Below are 18606 nucleotides of genomic sequence, written 5' to 3'. Positions count from 1 at the left end.
CCCTTTCCAAAGCTGTTCCCCTAGCTAATCTCTGTCCCATTCCTCTGATCTCTAGGAACTTTTTTCGGTGTTTTTCTTTTTCCTTAGACTCTTCTCTATTGTTTCTATTCTCCAGGTTTCCTTGATCCTAAAAGCCATCCTCCCTTGAACCTTATACTCTTCAAGCCACAACCCCCCTCTTAAACAAAACAAAACAAAACAAAACATTTATAGCCAAATCTCTCTTCAAAGACTTCTTCCTCACTTTATATCTGCCTGACATGCTAACACTGATTTTTCCTTATGTCTTCTGCTGAATCTACTCTCATCAGTGGTCTGGTTGTTCTAGCCAGTAGCCTCTTTTTAGTCCTCATCCTACAGGCCTTCCCTGAGTAGTTGCCACTATTAACTATTAGCTCCCATGTTGAAACTCTTCTGCATTAGTCTTTTTTTTTTTTTTTTTTTTAGGTTGGAACTCGATGCATCTTTGAGCCTCCTGAATTCTTCTCCCCAAATGACCTTTTTCAGTTTCCTTTACTCATTCTCCATCTCTCTACTCTAAATTGTTTCTTCCAGTCCCTTCTGTATGTTCTCCTTAGGTGATTTCATTCATGCTTCATCTAACACCTATTTGTTGATGTACCCTGAATCTCTTTTTCTCTCCAGCCCTCTTCCCTGAACTCCAACTCCACACTGGACACAAGCACATAAGCATTTCCAATAACCATCTTGGGTTCAACTCACTTTTTTTTTTTCAATCTAAGCATGATTATCTCATGCTCTCCATCTTAGTGATGGCATCAGTGTCTCAAGAACTATAGCATTAGCTTCGGTCTCCTTTTTTCCCACTCCCTATATTCATTGGGTCACCAGACAGCTGCACTTTAGCTCAGATGTGGCTCATCGAACCTGTTCTCACCAAATGTTCTGCTTGTGCTTTTGTTCAGGACCTTGTCATGTCTCACCAGGTCTATTTTACGAGCCTCTTAACTGGTCTCCCAGACGTCAGTCTCCATGCCCATTGAGTTCATCATTTCTATGGCTACTTAGGTCATCATCATAAAACATAATCTGATTATGTCTTTTACCTTCTCACAGTCAAAACACTAACTGTTCATTAAAGTGTAAACTGTTCATTAAAGTATATAGATATAAGACAGTGCAAAACCCAAACATGCCAACCTCTCCAGCCCTAACTCTTCTCTTATACCCTATGCTTATTCCAAAAGTTTGCCATCCCCTGAATGTACAGTGCTGTTTCATGTGTTCAGGGTTTCATATGCATTACTTCTATTTAGAATGGTATCATATCCTGTGAGATAAGCTCCGCAACCTTCAAGGGCCACATTAAACATAATGACTCCTGAAGTATTTGGATTCCTCCAGAAAGTTAATCATTGCCTTTACTTTGCTCTGAGTGTACTCCTCATGGTGCTTTTACTGCACTTACGATATGGCATCATATTCCACCTTACTTGCCTGTCATCTGTAGTAGCCGGTCTTTAGAAATTGGAGTGGGAAGGAGAGGAGAACAGTCACCATGTCTTATTCATGTCAGCACCTGGGGCATCTGGTATGCTATAGCCACAATAGTTAGTGCCTACTCAAATGAATAGAGAAATGAATTTAAAAAAGCGGGTGGGAGTCTAGGGGCCAGGCAGACTTCTCGAAATGACTGTGGAGCAGGGAAATGCCACATACTGTATGTATCTGTGGAAGATATTTAGGTAACTGGAGACTGACCTTTAAAGTTTTTTAGTATCTGTTGCCAAATGTTGAATAAAGGAATGACTCTAGATGTTGTAAACGTTGGGCATCTGAATCATTCTGGAGCACTACACACACACACCCACACATGCACACACACACACACACATATATACATATACATATACATATTTTTTTCTCAGGTACACGGCGTTACTTCTGAAGATTTAAATGAAAAGTTGGCCAGTTACACAAGGCAGAACCTGGATTAGGGAATGAGGGAGAATATAAATTTGGCTAGCTGGGAAGAGAGCCATGAGCATGGATATAAAACCATGACTTATTTAGAAAATAGGCTGTGAATTTTAGTAAAACAGACCTGAAGTTTGCTGCTAATGAGTTTTTATTAGGTTTGCTAGGTATTAGGCCTAGGTATTAAGCCCAGCATGCATTAACTATTTTTCCTAATGCTGTCCCTCCCCCTACCATGGATGGAGCTGGAAGCCATTATCCTCAGCAAACTAACACAGAACAGAACACCGGACACTGCATGTCCTCACTTACAAGTGGGAGCTGAACAGTGAGAAGACATGGACACAGGGGAGGGCTTGTTTTCTAGAATAACTTCTGCCCAATGAGAAATGTGACCCTCCTGTTAGAACTCACTAGAAAGAGTGAGGGTCCTGACCTCCAGGGCTTCCTCACCTAACTGAAACCAACCCAGATGCCGAGCTATTGGCAGTAGAATGTATTGAAATTCTACCAAACAGCCCAAATAGAATTGCAGCCATTTTGTAACTCTTTCTTTGATTGCAAGAAGTGGTAGCATTTCCAGATTTCAAAGGCAGCTTTGTTGCCTTCTTACATGGTTTTCCACCAGTTAGCGTGCTTGGCATAATCCTTCCTTTTAACTGTGTGATGCAGTGCTATAGGAACTAACTCATCTTAGTGTCACCTGTTTAACCGCTTTTCAGTGTTTGTCACCCCAGTCACAGATCCTAGGCCTTAGTAATATGACATCCTTTAGTTGGAAATCAGAAGATTGATATAAAATTCAGCAACTTAGTAGTTACTAGGAAGTATTAATGAAGTGCTCCTCCAGGTTTATTTTTCACTGAGATTTTAGCTGATTTGAAACCTCTAATTAGACTATTATTTGTCTTCAGAGTTAACAATTATAATGAAGTTTAAAAAATTGGGCAAAGTAATTTATATGTCAGGATAGGAGTGGTAGAATGGTTTGAGATAAAGAAATATTAGCCAACTTGCCAAAATTTTGACCACATTTAGCATTTATTGAGTGCATACTGTGTTCCAAGTCTTGTATTAGGTACTGAAATGACTAGTGAGAAGAGTGAAAAGGATTGTTGCCAGAATATATTATGGTGTTGCTTTATTTTTGAACTCTTTAGTTTAATGCAGCACTGACCTTTTGAGTCTTCTAAGATATTAAATCAGTTTTTTATTATATGTGAATTAAGTAATTGCTTTCTTAAATTTGATTTTGATTATGTGTAGAGACATATCTATTTAACAACAACTTAAATATGATCAAGCAATGGTAGGAATGTCATTGTTTCTGGGAACATTTTGTTGGTCACAGAATAATTTTCAGTGTGAAAAACTGAAGAAACTTAGGTTGTTTCTTAAACCCGTTTTGTCATCTGCCTTTTTATGATTTTCTTGATTTTATCAAATCTAGTTTTTATCAAATCTAGTTTTTTTGGTCATACTTTGCTTAATGGTATACAAAAATAACTACACAGATGTGTTATAATTTATCTTTTCAGTCAGGCAACTTTGAAAATGTACAAAACATAATAGACCATTAGTCACACTCAACTTACTGTTTTGCAAAAAAATGAGGTATCAGTCTACAATGTAGTACTTTTTCACATTCATTCAGTAGAAGATGATTATCAGACAAGGGAGGTGAAGTAGAAAGTTTAACCAATAAGGGTGCATCCTTTAGGCAGCTTCAGAGACACTGTAGAGATGGGCATGAGATAAATGGCAGTCTGTAAGGGTGGTAGTGAAATGAGCTGAAGTACCTTTAAAGTCTTGCATTTGATGGAAAGCCACTGCAGTACTTTAATTGATGAAAGTAATACAGTTAAAGTACAAGACGTTCAGAACAGGTTTACTCAGGGCAGTGTTGGTGGCTGGAAGGTTGTTGAAGAGCGGGTTGCAGTAATCTGATGAGAGGTGGTGAGTGGTTAAGGAAGTGGCAGTAGAACTACAGAGAGCATACAGAAAGAAGTGTCCTGGGAGGCAGTTTAGCTTAAGGCATTTGGGAAAGAAAACTGTGCCAAGTATCGTACATTGATTCAATGTGTAGTCCTGTTTGGGGCCAATTCGATGCTATTCTAGGGACTGGAATTAAATGAAAACATGCATAGTCCATGCCACCTCCAAGTTTATGACCCTCCCTTTTTTTTTTTTTTTTTTTTTTAATAAATAGAACTTTGGAGTAGGAGTATAGGGAAATTTAACTGTTGTTCAAAAATGTATCACCCATTTTTTCTCTTTTGGCAAAATTGCCTCACTCCTTTCTTTAGAGCTATTTTGCTCATCACTGAGCCTCTCAAATCATTTAACATCATTTTATAAACCAAAAATCCATTGAGATAATTGATTGAAAAAGATAAAATTGCTCTTTTTTACAAGCTCTTTTTGTTTGTTTTATTCTTTATAAAAATGCTTCCTGTTACAATTATTTAGCTATGTACTGAAGAACAAGTAGGATGTGATAGCTTCCACTCCTGTCCTCCTCCTCCTCCACTGTAACCTTGGGCCTTAGTGGAGCATTATTGTTTTGTTAGCTTGCCTCTACAATAATTTTCCTAAGCTTTCTGAAAAGCTTCAATGCTAAACAACAATGTAGAGCATTCTTTCTTGCAATAGACGCTAATTGTGTTCTTAGTTGGGATCTTGCTGTCATAGCCACAATAACTGTGTCAATTGTGTGGGGAGGCTGGGTCACAGTGGTTATTGTGCAGAGTGATGAATGCTGCTTGCTTGTGATGTGCTGCCGCCCGCATCTGTGGGTGAGAACACGAAGTTACTGTAATTTGCCGGGCAAGTGATCAAACTGGTATAAAATAACATCATCTGTTAAGCAAGATAGCAGTCACAAAGAACTATTGACCTTTTGAAATATAGAATTTTTAATGAGAAACTTTGAATAATAGAGATTGAACATGTGAGAACAGCTACCTAGTGTGTGTTGCGTTATTAACCCCTAGTTTGTAGTGTATTCCGGAGTCAAGTTGACCTACATAGAAGAGAAGGAACTGGGAGTGCATGTCTGTGTTCTGGCTCCGATTGGGAAGAGCTGCTTAACCACTGTAAGTTACAGGTTGGATAAGTGACATATATGGTGTCAATTGGGAACCAGGCTTCACAGTTTCACAAAATGTGTGGATTCTGAAAGTGTTGTCATTGCGAATGTAGTTTCCTTGCCTAGTTCTTCCATATACTTAAGGAAAAGATATTTTTAATGTAATTGTTAGAATATGTTGGTACATACTGATTCTGAAGTAAAAGGAAAATATATCTATCTATCTATCTATATATATATTTATATATATATTTAAGTAAACTTGATGGTGTTTTGCAAGGATCTGAAGAGTCCCAGTATGGAGCTGAGCTGATTATTTTCTTGACTGTCCACATCCCACAGTTTTTTTTTTTTCCCCTCTCCATCCCACTGCCCATTTTAAAGCACTTTTCAGCTGTCTGATTGCTCATTAGCATTGCTCATTAAAAGTGGTCTGGGGGCATACATTTCAAAGCAGTCCTTTTAAGACTTGGTTTTTCAAGTTTTGTTAAATTTCCAGTGAATACAAACCAAGTTATTTCTTGACGTTTAGCCTTGTTTATATTTTTTATATCATTCCTTCTGCTTAGTACATGTCTAAATGATTACTTTTCAGAAAAGTGAATTTTGCCTAGCACATTGATTTGTATCTCCTGACAGGAGAGTAAACCATGTTTGGTGTGACTTAAGCTTTTATGATTTGGGATTTGTGTGAGTGTGTGTGTGACCCCAAGAACATGGAGATACAAGGGGTGGTAATTTTGGAGGGGAGAAGTACATTAATTAGACAAGTGAGGTAATGTAAGAATGAGATCATCTGCCCATGGCTGGTGTGATTCCTTTTTGTTCATTATTTTAATTTAAAACATAGTATTAAAGTAATATCATGTATATTCCTACCTTGAAAAGCTAGTTATATAAATAATATGTATGTTTAATGCAGATAATTTGCAAGATTTTTTAAAAGAAAAAATCCAAGCGATCGCCAATAGTCTCTGTACCGGCCACCTAAGATAGTCATTGTTAAGTTCTGGTATAGATACCCCTCTGTTACTCTGTACACCGTTTTTCCTTTAAACATTGTTTTGGTCTCAAGGCCATTCGGAAACACAATAGTCATTCTGAGTCCTCCCATAATCTGATAATGAATTTACATAAAATATTTTTTATCAACGTATTCTGATACTGAGTAGAAAAATATAGAATTACATATAGTTAATATTAACATTTCCCTTAATTCCTAAAGATTAGGAAGATTATACATTTGAGCTTTTCTTTTGACACTAATCCTTTTTTATATTGCAAAACACTAAATCCTTATATGGAAATAGAAAATTGAAAACATTTCTAACGTAGAAACTCAAAATAAATTTTCATTATTATATGGGCATGTTGGCTTTAATCAAAGTAAGATTGATTTACTTTTTTAAAATGGTTGTATAAATAGGACCCTAATTCACAAATTGTTTATTTTGTATATATTTTGTATTTAGACAAGTGGAGGTCAGTTAAAATAGTCTTATGAAAAGTTGCTTTGTCTCTCTTTGTTTTTAAAATCTCTTCCCTTTCTCCTTCTGACAAGTCAACATCTGCTTGCATATAGCTAACTGCTGCTATTTTCTGCTTCTATGACAGCTAGCCGATGGCGGAGTCTCTTCTCTTCAGCTGCCTCACTGGCTTTTCCTTATAGTCCTGTTGCAAGACTCAGCCCTTATAGCAATGGCATTAATACTCCCAGCTTCTCTAAAACCTCAAATAAAGCAATACTAACACCTGAAAAAACAGGTAATATTTTAACTTCTTGACTAGCTGCTTGCTTTGTAATTCAGTTACTAAACACAGCTTAAATATTCATCTTTCATTGGAAAGCTTCAGAATAACCTTAGAATGGAGAGTTTGTGCTGCACATTTACTTTGGGTACAAAAGGCCTAGCACTAATTTGTACTCTAACACCATTGATCTACTGCTCTCAGTTGTATGTAGCAGACAGTCTTACCTTTTTAGCAAAAGTATATGCCTGCAGTTCTGTATTTCCAAATGCTTATGTGTTTTTAAAATTAAATGTCAAACACAATTTAGGTAGTTTTTATTATTCAAGATTGTAAGTCTTTATTTTTTAAAATTTTTTTCTGGTAGCTTTTAAATTTAGCTAAGGCTATATAGAAGAAAATAGTCATAGTGGCTTTTTATGAATGAGGATCTCACCATTTTCTTATTTTTCTCAGCATTTGTGTGATTCCATTCCTGTAGCCTTCTTCTATTTGTTCTTTGGTTCTTTTATCTGAAACCATCGAGTTTTTTACTCTCATGGGTGGCTATAAGTCTCCTGTGACTACTCTCTGGTCTATATTATGTGAGTGTTGTATATGTTTCTGCATACGTACGTGTGCCTTTTAGGAGTGATATTCTTACCCATTTGTAGCACTGCTGTTTGTACTCATTAACAAATGGACCAGATTAAAATTTAATTTAAAATTATATAATCAGTTACTGTCAATGTCTTATTACTAAAGTACACATGAATATATATTCTTATACCATGCCTTTAGATATGGACATATCTAATAGGATGTAGATTTTAGCAGTAGTGAATTTTGCATTGTGATAAAAAATGTAATGTGAAATCTACCCTCTTAACAATTTAAGTATATAGTACATAGTGACTTTTTAAATTGTGAAAATTGAATTTGAAAACAATGAACAAGTGGTTTTGTATATACGAATTGTATACACATCATGTGCACATTGACCATTAAATGGTGACATGTTGGTGATTTTTGTAGCATGAAAACATGAGACAAATTGCTGACTGTTTGTATATGAATTGTAAGGCATATATGGATACCAATCCTGCAGATGAAAGAACACACATTTCCTTTGTGTTTCAGGTTACACTTCCAGGGGCTCCCCGCTCAGTCCCCAGTCATCTATCGACAGTGAGCTGAGTACTTCAGAATTGGAGGATGATTCTATCTCCATGGGATATAAATTACAGGACCTCACTGATGTTCAGATCATGGCTCGTCTGCAAGAAGAAAGTATGTGTTCTTTCTAAACTAGAAAAGTGAGGCTTCCACTTGGAATATACAGGCAAAGGGGCAGGTTCAGGCATTTCTCTCTAGGTAATGGGCAAACAATTAGATTCTTTCTCTCATACTGTCCTGCTTTTTAGGTGGAGCCAGTTATATGCTTCTCACACTATCATGAGGTGGTAGGAACTTAGTCTGATCAAAACACATTGATACATAGACATTGCTGGTATTGCCACTGTGGAAACAGATGGACAGTTTCCTAAAAAACTAAAGGTGCAACTTACAAGTGGCCCAGCAAACTGCACTCTTGGATATTTATCCCAGAATAGTGGAAATTTGGGTTCACACAAAAACTTGTACGTGAATGTTCTGAGCACCTTTATAGCCCAAAACTAGAATTAGCTTAGATGACCTTCAGTCCGTAAATGATTAAACCAGTCATGCTACATCTATACCATGGAGTACAACTCAGCAATAAAGAGGAACAAACTACTGATATGCACAACATCTTGCTTGAAGCTCCGGGGAATCATGGTGAATAAAAAAAATTGATCATAAGAGAGTGCATACTGTATAATTCCACTCATACAACATTTCGAGATGACAAAAATGTTAGGAACGGAGGACAGACTAGTGGTTGGTGGAGTTTTAGGGATAGGGCTTAGGGTCTCAAGAGGGTCTCGAAGCTGGATGTAGTTATAAAAGGGCAACACAGGATTTTTACAGTGTTGGTACTATTTATTGGTGGATCTTTGAACCTCTAGGTAATAAAATTGCATACAGCTTAATACTCTCTCTCTGACACACACACGCGCGCGCGCACACACACACACACACCCCTACCTCTGCAAAAATCTGAATAAAATGAGTGGATTATATCACTGCCAATACCCTGGCTGTCATATTATTCTAAAATTTTGCAAAATGTTACCACTGGGAGAAACTGGGCAAAGGGCACAGTTTTGTTTTTTTTTAAGCACTTCATGTGAGTCTACAGTTATCTTAAAATTTCAGTTAAAATGCATTGACATACTTCTCAGGGTAAATAATTGTGAAAGAGTAGATAAGTAGAAATAGGACAGTTTGTCACTGGTTCTGCGATAAAGTTACAAAAAATCTGAGAGTGAACTAGTTGAAGGGCATTAATGGTATCAAAAGGCACAGAACTGGAGTGTTTGTTTTGGAGTTATCTTTTCAGCCAACATAAGTAGAAATAATCAAGTATTTAAGCATAATAATTTCCTGCTTTCAGAATTAGTCAAGGCTTCTATGAGAAACATGGTAATGCTTATGCAGGATTTAATAAGATACATTTTTAAGGGGAAAAGTGGTTATTTTATATCATTATTTAGTAAAAGCAAATTTAAATACTCTTTCTAAAAATATATATGGCTAAAATATTGTATGTCAGTTTCAGAAGTTAAGTAGTCAGGGTTAGACCACTTTAAAAAAAAATTGTAGTACTGGCAATGGGTTAAATAATGAGAACCTTGTAGTTTGACTATTTTTAGATGATTACCATATAGGATGACCTAAAACTATTTGAGGTGTCAGTGTGCTTTGAAAGAGGTAACATTAGTAACATAAAAGAACAATAGAGAGATGACCTTGTGGGAAAATATTTGTCCCTCGGCTTTTAAACTTTCCCTTTGACTTTAAAAGTCGGGGGTGGGGAGCAGAATGACTTCCTACTTGGGCAGAGATTTGAAGATTTTAATTGTTTTAACTCATAGCAAACTATTCATAATGAGATGAATACTTCTTCCTAAGTTCCCCTTCTAAAATATCTCTTGATTTGAAAAGGGATCATTTGGGGAAATTGATAGATATTAATGAATGAGCTGTGGCAGGTATATATAATCTTCACTGGAATTGGGGCAATCTTTTTGCAAAACAGAATTGTCCAATATTAGATATCTGTTTCATAGGTAAATGTGATTATCATCTTGGTAAACCTAACTTGTCAATTTAGTAAACTTGAGAACAAGATAATAAGTCTCTGTGAGTAATTTGTTTGGCACAATTTTTCATCTAATACTTGGTTAATTATAACTAAATGTTAGCTAGGTCAAAAGACATTAGAGTACTATTTGTTATTTTATAGGTCTCAGGCAAGATTATGCTTCTACTTCAGCATCTGTATCAAGACATAGTTCCAGTGTGTCACTGAGTTCAGGAAAAAAAGGGACATGTAGTGATCAAGAATATGACCGATACAGTCTGGAGGATGAAGAGGAATTTGATCATTTGCCACCACCTCAGCCTCGTCTTCCAAGATGTTCCCCTTTCCAAAGAGGAATTCCCCATTCACAGACTTTCTCCAGCATTCGGGATTGTAGGAGGAGTCCCAGTTCCCAGTATTTTCCTTCAAATAATTACCAGCAGCAACAGTATTATTCACCTCAAGCCCAAACTCCAGATCAGCAACCAAATAGGACCAATGGAGGTAGGTTGTATGCTTTTTTGGTATTTGATATGCTTTGATTTTTTTATATATGGTCAAGAAATGGTTTTTGTGTTTTTGTTTTTGTTTTTGAGACAGAGTCTGGCTCTGTCCCCTAGGTGGGAGTGCAGTGACACGATCTCAGCTCACTGCAACCTCCACCTCCCAGGTTCAAGCAATTCTCCTACCTCAGCCTCCCAAATAGCCGGGGTACAGGCACATGCCATTATGCCTGGCTAATTTTTTTTTAATTTTTATTTTTAGTAGACACAGGGTTTCACCATGTTGACCAGGCTGGTCTTGAACCGCTAACCTCTGGTAATCTGCCCGCCTTGGTCTCCCAAAGTGCTGGGATGACAGCCACCATGCCCAGCCAAAAAACAGTTTTAAGAGAAATATAGATAATTGGTCAATGTTTCTCAGATTTAAAATCATCCTCCAGACCTTCTCAGTTTGGTCTAAATTTGCATCTCTAGTTGACTGGCTTCTGATTATGTATCCCAGATTTATAAACTCACAGCTTCAAGAAAACCTCCATGACATAGCTGGCTCAGAATGAGTTATAAATGTGCAGTATCTCTGCATTGTTGCTGGTGCCTGTGGCACAGGCAGCGTGGTACAAGCTGAGAAGTTTGTGGTCAAGCCCATGGAGGCAAAGGCTGTGAGTTGTCATTCCTTACCTTGTGCACAACCTTCAGTCTGTTACTGTCTGTTCCTAGCACAGAGTGAGGTTGTAAGCATGAATGAGGATGCTTGCAGAGGATGCTGCTCTTCCACAGCCGGATCTAGGGAAGTTTGGGATGTGTCTTTCCCCTGATCTCCTGACATCTAGAATTAAGATCTGTGTAGCAGCAGGAACATGGAGGCTGCTGTCCATTAGCACGTGGCATGGTAATGGGAAATTGATGTGTCTTGTCAACGTGGTGGGTTGCTGTATGTGTCATTCTTTCATACTTTTTCCATCTCTTCATTTATCTTTCTTGCACACTCCCAGGAGTTAGACTCTGACTTCTAAGAACTATGGGGGAAGCAATCATGTAATATTCTGAGCCTGGTGTGTTTTCGTACTGATGATCACCTGGACCCTCACACACAAATTCTATATATTATGGAGAAACCAACCAATTAAAAATAATTTATAATTATACAATTACAATTCTTAATTATATAGCACTATTACTGAAAACTGGGCCCAGAAGTGATCAAATGGTCTTTAAAAATATTTATAGGCCAAATATAAATTTTGTATTAGCGATCAGCCATTACCCTGTATTTAGTTTTTACCCTTTCCTTTGTACCTGTATCATTCATGCTGATGCTAATTAAGAGATCATTTGAAAATATTTAAAATTTTATGTTCATAATTTTTCTTACTACCTTGAGATTTCAAGTTTAGAGGAGTGGTGGCTAAAAAAATGTCATCGTGACTAACATTAAAGCTCATAGCATCAGAAAGACAATGTATTCTATGTGCTTAGTGGAAGTCATAGCATCTTATTAAAATTGAGAGGGCACCTAGAGTTATTTCTCTAAAGCTTTTTTTTTTCCTTAAGTGTTTTAGAACATCATAGTCAAGTTGCCAAGCAGATGCTAGCCGTGCGTCTTGATTGATATTGTCAATAAGATCATTCTCCTCCACTTAGCTGTTTGTTGTACCTCAGAAAAGTGGTATTCACTTCCATCAAACACCGTTTGAAAAACATTGGGTTTCTGTGAATCCTATGCTGGGATATTCTTCACAGGAAAGTGGAGACATACCACAGTTTAGGTCCCTTCGTGGTAGTTTTATTTTGCCTAAAATGTCTAGTTTTCACAATACAAGAAAAATGGAATACAAAGGCAATTTTCTGGATATGACTTCTGACTAGTTAGCTTAATGGTTGAGAGCAGAGGCTCTGAAGTCCAGCTGATCCTGAGTTTCTCAACTCTCTGAGGTTTGGTTTCCTTAACTAAAATGTGGAGAAGATAATATCTATCTCTTAGGAAACTTAGATATAATTTCACACCAAACCATCTGGTACACATTTTCTCCACCTAAATATATTATAAGGAGTAAATGAAAATAATGAATGTTACATTGCCTGGAGCCTGGAGTGGATGTGCTAAATAAAGGTTGTCTTCTCCCCTTTTGTTTTTAAACTTTTATTAGCATATGATTCAGATGTCCTAGCCTGCATTTGTTACTATAGAATATTGAGCAAAACTGTGAAATAAGAATAGTAACTAACTTTGAAACTAATCTATTAAATATTTTTCTAAATTATCAAAATAATATAGATAGGAGAAAATAATTGTTAAACTGTTGATTCATTTTAAAATAATTGAGAATAAACTAGAAATGTATATTAATATTTACTGCTTTCATAGTTCCTACACTGCTTAGATTTAAAGAGATGGCTCATAAAACTTCCTGGGATATTTCTGGGATTCATAGAATTAAAAGAAGTGTATCTGGAATAACTTGCTAAATTTCAAAATGACTAAACTTGTAGAATCTTTACCAACTTTCTTATAATTTCCACGGTATGGCAGGGGTTACTGGTGGCATGATGTAGTCCTTATTATCATGAGGACCTCCCCTGGAGCCTGTGTTGCCTTGATACCTAGATCTAGCTGTTTGGTAGATAATGAGCGTCTCCTTTAGCCATAAAGATTCCCGAGTCTTTGTTCATAGAGTGATGAGTCTTGCTGCCTCTTTAATGTGAGCAAACTCATTTCAATTCTTTACTTGTTCTGTTCTTCCAGTTTCCTGCAGCATCTCAGTCCTTGAAGATTAAACTGCTGATTTCTTGTTAAGATAGAAATAGAACATTACTTTTGGTTCCCTGAACTTTAAAGTATATGCGGTTATTAAAACATTCCACACTGTGGCTGGGCACGGTGGCTCACGCCTGTAATCTCAGCACTTTGGAAGGCCGAGGCGGGCGGATGAGGAGGTCAGGCGATTGAGATCATCCTGGCTAACACAGTGAAACCCCGTCTCTACTAAAAATACAAAAAATTAGCCGGGCGTGGTGGTGGGCGCCTGTGGTCCCAGCTACTCGGGAGGCTGAGGCAGGAGAATGGCGTGAACCCAGGAGGTAGAGGTTGCGGTAAGCCAAGATCGCACCACTGCATTCCAGCCTGGGCGACAGAGCCAGACTCCACCTCAAAAAAAAAAAAAAAAATTCACATTGTTTGACAGAAAATGTACCTCATTTCCAGATGGTCTGACACAAGTTGGAGATCACAGCTTTGTTCCAAGGGGAATACTGTCCTAAATATTTACATTTGGGAAGACCTTATTTTTAAGAGCATATTTCAAGATTAAAGCTTTGTAAAACTGACTTGTTGCTTAAATATGAGTAAAGATTGGTTTTAAAGGCTAACACAGATTAGAGACATAACCAAGTGTAACGTATGGACCTCGATTGGATCGTGGTTTAGAGGAAAAACTTATGAAGGATATTCTTGGGATGTCTGAAAAATTTTGTATGCGATTATCATATGATATTGTTAAATTGTTGACATGTGTTTACAATATTGTGATTCTATAGAATTACAATGTACATTAAAAGTGTCAAGATGTCTGAAGTTTTATCTCATTTAGCAAAGCAAACAAATGTATATGTGGAGATGAATTAAATATGGCAAAATGGAAACAACTAGTATAGCCAGGTGGAAAAACAGGTGTTTATGATACTATTTTTAAACATTTCTATATATATGAAAACTATTATAGTAAATAGTTGGAGAGAGATTTTAAAAAGAAATATAGAAGCTCAATTAATTTTCTCAATAGCATATAATTATGTTCCTGTGCCTCCCTGCTGCTTAAAAATATATATATATATATATATAGGAAATATATATAGTGAAAATAGTCTAGTACTGATAGAGGCTGACTTTTTTACACTAGATTTTATGATATTCAAAAGATCTAGATGTGGCCACTAAGAGTATGTAGAGATGAATCCTTCTAATTCCTCTCTTCTTACTACACACTGTCTGCCAAATCATACACATAATATTTGCTGATATATGACGTACCTGCTGTTTGAGGCTGGGAACTTTAATAGGAATTTGGGAATATGAGACATACGATTGTTAAAAATAGGCCTCAAGAAGATAATGAGGAAAAGTACCCAGGAATCTAACAGTCAGTGGCAATATTTGAGCATCCTTACTCTAGAACTACACACAGAAAGTAAAGAAATGTGTAAGAGGTAGATGGCTCAGCTGGGAAGTCCATAGAAAAGCTTCTCTATGCTGGGGATAATTGTGCCAAATCTTAAAGTATTAGTAAGAGCCACATGAGTAAAATATTCTTTTGTGCTTTTTACTGTAGCACTCTCTGCAATTTCTTATGCTTTCTTATTATACATATTATCTAAGTATACTTATTGTGCTTGTTTAATCTTCTGTCTTTTCCACTCCAAGGGGGCAAAAATTGCTGGCCATGGCAACATTTAATAGGTGTTAGTAATGTCAAAGGAGCAGTGTATGAAGGGGGAATGAGAAGAGCTGAGTTTGATTTTGACTTGAATGCCTTTTGGATTAGTATTCAAGTATATCATTATTTTCTGGTTTTGCTTGAAAGAAAATGACCACAAGATTGAATGCTCTGATATGTGTACTTTAGTGTTTGGGAGTATATATCAATAAAGATAAAAAGATCTTATAAGTTGGAGGGGTGAAAAAAATTTTAGATATTACAGTGATTTATAATCTTCCATGGTTTACCCCTATCAAAATGTTAATCTTTATTATTTACTTTGGGAGAAAATTTAATTTTAAGTTTAATTAAATTTGTTTTACATTTTCTCTTTAGGATCAACAATGGGTGGGGAAGGATTGAGAAGCACTGGTATAGACTATAAACCTAGACCATCAGTCTTGACTATAAACTCAATGAGACTCGGGACTGTATCTGCCTAATACACTGTGATATCCCCAACAGCTCACAGAGTGCCTGGTATTTAGTGTAAACACAGTAAATGTTTGTTCCCTTGTTCATTTGTTCCTTCTCCAAAGTGAGAATGGGTGTCCACATGGAGGGACCAGCCTGCTCACAGGTATGAGAGTTCTCCCCTGTGGTTGGGGAGCAGGCTGAGAGGTCAGGCCGGAGAAGTATAAAGAGCCTGTGCCTTGAAGGCCTCATCTAGGGTGTGCTCAGGAGCTTGACCTTTCAGTAGAAGGAGCAGGGGAGGAATTGGAATTGGAGGGATTTCAGCAAGTGGGTGACTAGATGTGTGCTGTGCTCTAGTAAGAGTGGAATCGGCTGTATGGGAGATGGATGGGAGAAACAAGACACAAGGGTACATGGAGACCAATTAAGAGAATTTTGTGAAAATGTAGGTGATAAATAGTGAGGTAAGAACTAGGTGGTAGTGGAAGATTCATTAAATGTTTATGAGGCAGAATTAACAGGACTTGGAAAGTATGGTGCAAAGAGAAGGTGAATCTTGAGAGACTCCCAGACTTTTGGATTAGGTGATGTGCTGGACAGGGCTACAGTTTGTGGATCTAAGTAATGCAGAAGGAGTAGTGTGAAGGGGAGAAAGAAATGAATTCAGTACTTGTCCTTGAATTAGTTATGGCTTAGTACTCGTATATATGCTTTTTTTTCCCCAGCTTAAATGACATGACATAGGTACTTTAGTTTTTTGGGGAATGTGTATTGATCAAGGAAAAAGTGTCTCATAGACTTGTGGTCTTGTGGCTGGCTTATTTCACATGTGTAATTTCACACATCCCAACGTTGAGATCTGTATGTGACTCTCTGCTGCCTCTTGGTGGCAGAAGATGAACTTAGCAAGGCAAAAAAAATTGAAGCTATTCTCTTGGTCTTTTTCTTTTCCAAACATTTGGTGGCATACTCATGAAAGTTAAAACTTTCCAGAGATTAATGTGGTCATATTAATGTCATGAGTGGATATTTCAAGACATCTGAAGTTTTAATTTTATTAATTTGTTCCATTTTGATATGGTAGCAAAAGATTCAGTAAATGTTGGTTTTGATTCTTCTAGGTTTCTTTTTTTTTTTTAAGAAGCATGTAACAATTTCTAGGGTTGTTTTGGTAAATTAAATGACTGTAATATTATTTTCTAACTTTTTAAATATAATTTTAGCCATTTATTGAATAGGAACAGATAGCTAACTGCTTAGCTAGTCCCTGTGTCTTTTTATAGAAGTCTTGTTCTTCTTTAACACATTGTATTAGTCAGGGTTCTCTAGAGGGACAGAACTAATAGAATAAATGTATATATGAAGGGGCATTTATTAAGGAGCATTGACTCACACAATCACAAGGTGAGGTCCCATGATAGGCTGTCTGCAATCTGAGGAGCAAGAAAGACAGTCGGAGTCCCAAATCCTCAAAAGTAGGGAAGCTGACAGTGCAGCTTTCAGTCTGTGGCCAAAGGCCTGTGAGCCCCAGGCAACCACTGATGTAAGCCTGAGAGTCCACAAGCTGAAGAACTTGGAGTGTGATGCTCAAGGACAGGAAGCCTCCAGCACTGGAGAAAAGTGATGTCTGCTCCTTCCACGTTCTTCTGCGCTTTTATCCTAGCTGTGCTAGCAGCTGATTAGATGGTGCCTACCCAGATGGAGGGTGGGTCTGCCCCAACCAGTCCATTGACTCAAATGTTAATCTGCTTTGGCAACACCCCTTACAGACACACCCAGGAACAATGCTTTACATCCTTCAATCCAATCAAGTTGGCGCTCAATATTAACCATCACACATGTTTATTTGGTGGAACCCTTCTGGTTGGGGAGTGTGTTTTCCTGTACAATAGGTTAGAAAGCTTGATCATCAGCATATAATACTTTTTATTTATTGTTGACCACAATATGACTTTTGTTATTTGCTTTTGAAAGCTAGTATTTTGGCTGCATAACATCTGTCATTTTTAACTTAGTAAATTCTTTTCCAGATAAACTCCGAAGAAGTATGCCTAACCTAGCCCGGATGCCAAGTACAACTGCCATTAGTAGCAATGTTAGTTCTCCAGTCACCGTGCGAAATAGTCAGAGTTTTGACTCAAGCTTGCATGGAGCTGGAAATGGAATTTCAAGAATACAGTCTTGTAGTGAGTATAATTATTTGATATAATTATATGTTGTATAATTGTATAATTATTTTTTATAATTTTTAATTGTAAGGAAAATAACTTACTGTTCCATTTCTTTATATTTACTTGCAAGAACACTAAACTTTTCTCCTTGCCCTGTAACTTATTTTTTTATTTCACCATTAGAGTTGAATAGTATTTTTACCAGTGCCTGTGGTATCAATTAATAGTAGTAAATTGTTAATTATATAATAATAGTAAATTATTTGTAGTCCTTTATATCCTAAGATAGTAGAAGTACTACATGGTGATTGATTTATCCACTCATCATACAAAAATTTTTTTCCTTGCAGATCCTCTCCTTTCTAGCTGTCTACCTGAATAAGCACACTTAATTCTGTCTAGCCATTCCTTTTGTCTTGGTTTTCACCTGTGCATACTTTTGTCCTTTTTCCCCCTAAATGAAGTTATATTTTAGTGTGTCTAAAGTAGTTTTTATCCACTCTATTTTAGCTTACCCCACATTCTGTTACTTACTTTCTATGTTTCACCCAGCAGTGAGCGACACAGTGAGCATTAGGCCTAGTGCTGTGTGTCTTCACTTTATGTGGGGATGTGCTGTTTTGGCATCCCCCCCGATTCCTACTCATGCTGTCTCTATGGGTTATTGCAGTTAAGTCTTACACTGACCTCTAGGAGGAAGGCACAAGGTCATATTACCAGCATTCATAAAAATGCCCAAACTTGGGAGGCTGAGTGTGTTCTGAGTGTACTGGCCAAGAGTCATCAAACAGATGTCTTAAGTCTAAATCTAAAATGATTTGTAGCTCTTCTCCCTCAAACTTAGTTTTGGGTGTCAAATTGTATCTCCCTAACATGCAGTGGTCTTTCATTTCTTTGTTTTAGTTCCTAACAACCAAGTGACATCATTTACTCTGTACAAGGAACAGTGCTAACTAGTTTATATTCATTATCTTATTTAGTTCTACCAACAACTCTATGAATTAGTTTCTACTGCCATTCTTATTTTGTGGAAGAGGGAACAGTTCTGACAGGTTAAGGAACAGTT

At 37.0% G+C, this 18606-nt stretch overlaps 1 protein-coding gene across 5 annotated transcripts in view; it reads left to right on the top strand.

The window, feature by feature from the left end:
* The window catches only part of LOC105481722 (SLAIN motif family member 1), a 73378-nt gene that overhangs the window by 37554 nt on the left and 17218 nt on the right, over window positions 1–18606 (top strand). For 2 of the 5 annotated variants that reach the window (XM_011741426.2, XM_071081175.1), the window contains exons 3-6: window positions 6641–6790; window positions 7895–8044; window positions 10143–10484; window positions 17400–17555. In XM_011741426.2, the coding sequence (XP_011739728.2) occupies window positions 6641–6790; window positions 7895–8044; window positions 10143–10484; window positions 17400–17555 (798 nt within the window). Of the gene's footprint in view, window positions 1–4771; window positions 5034–6640; window positions 6791–7894; window positions 8045–10142; window positions 10485–17399; window positions 17556–18606 lie in introns of those variants that run through there. The other 3 variants (XM_011741428.3, XM_011741430.3, XM_011741429.2) reach the window with 2 other exon arrangements.

Source organism: Macaca nemestrina, chromosome 16 (assembly GCF_043159975.1).
Source record: "Macaca nemestrina isolate mMacNem1 chromosome 16, mMacNem.hap1, whole genome shotgun sequence".
In the NCBI taxonomy this organism is placed as follows: Eukaryota; Metazoa; Chordata; class Mammalia; order Primates; family Cercopithecidae; genus Macaca; species Macaca nemestrina.
Note: the sequence above shows the minus strand (reverse complement) of the source record. Positions and strands in the feature narration are given on the sequence as shown.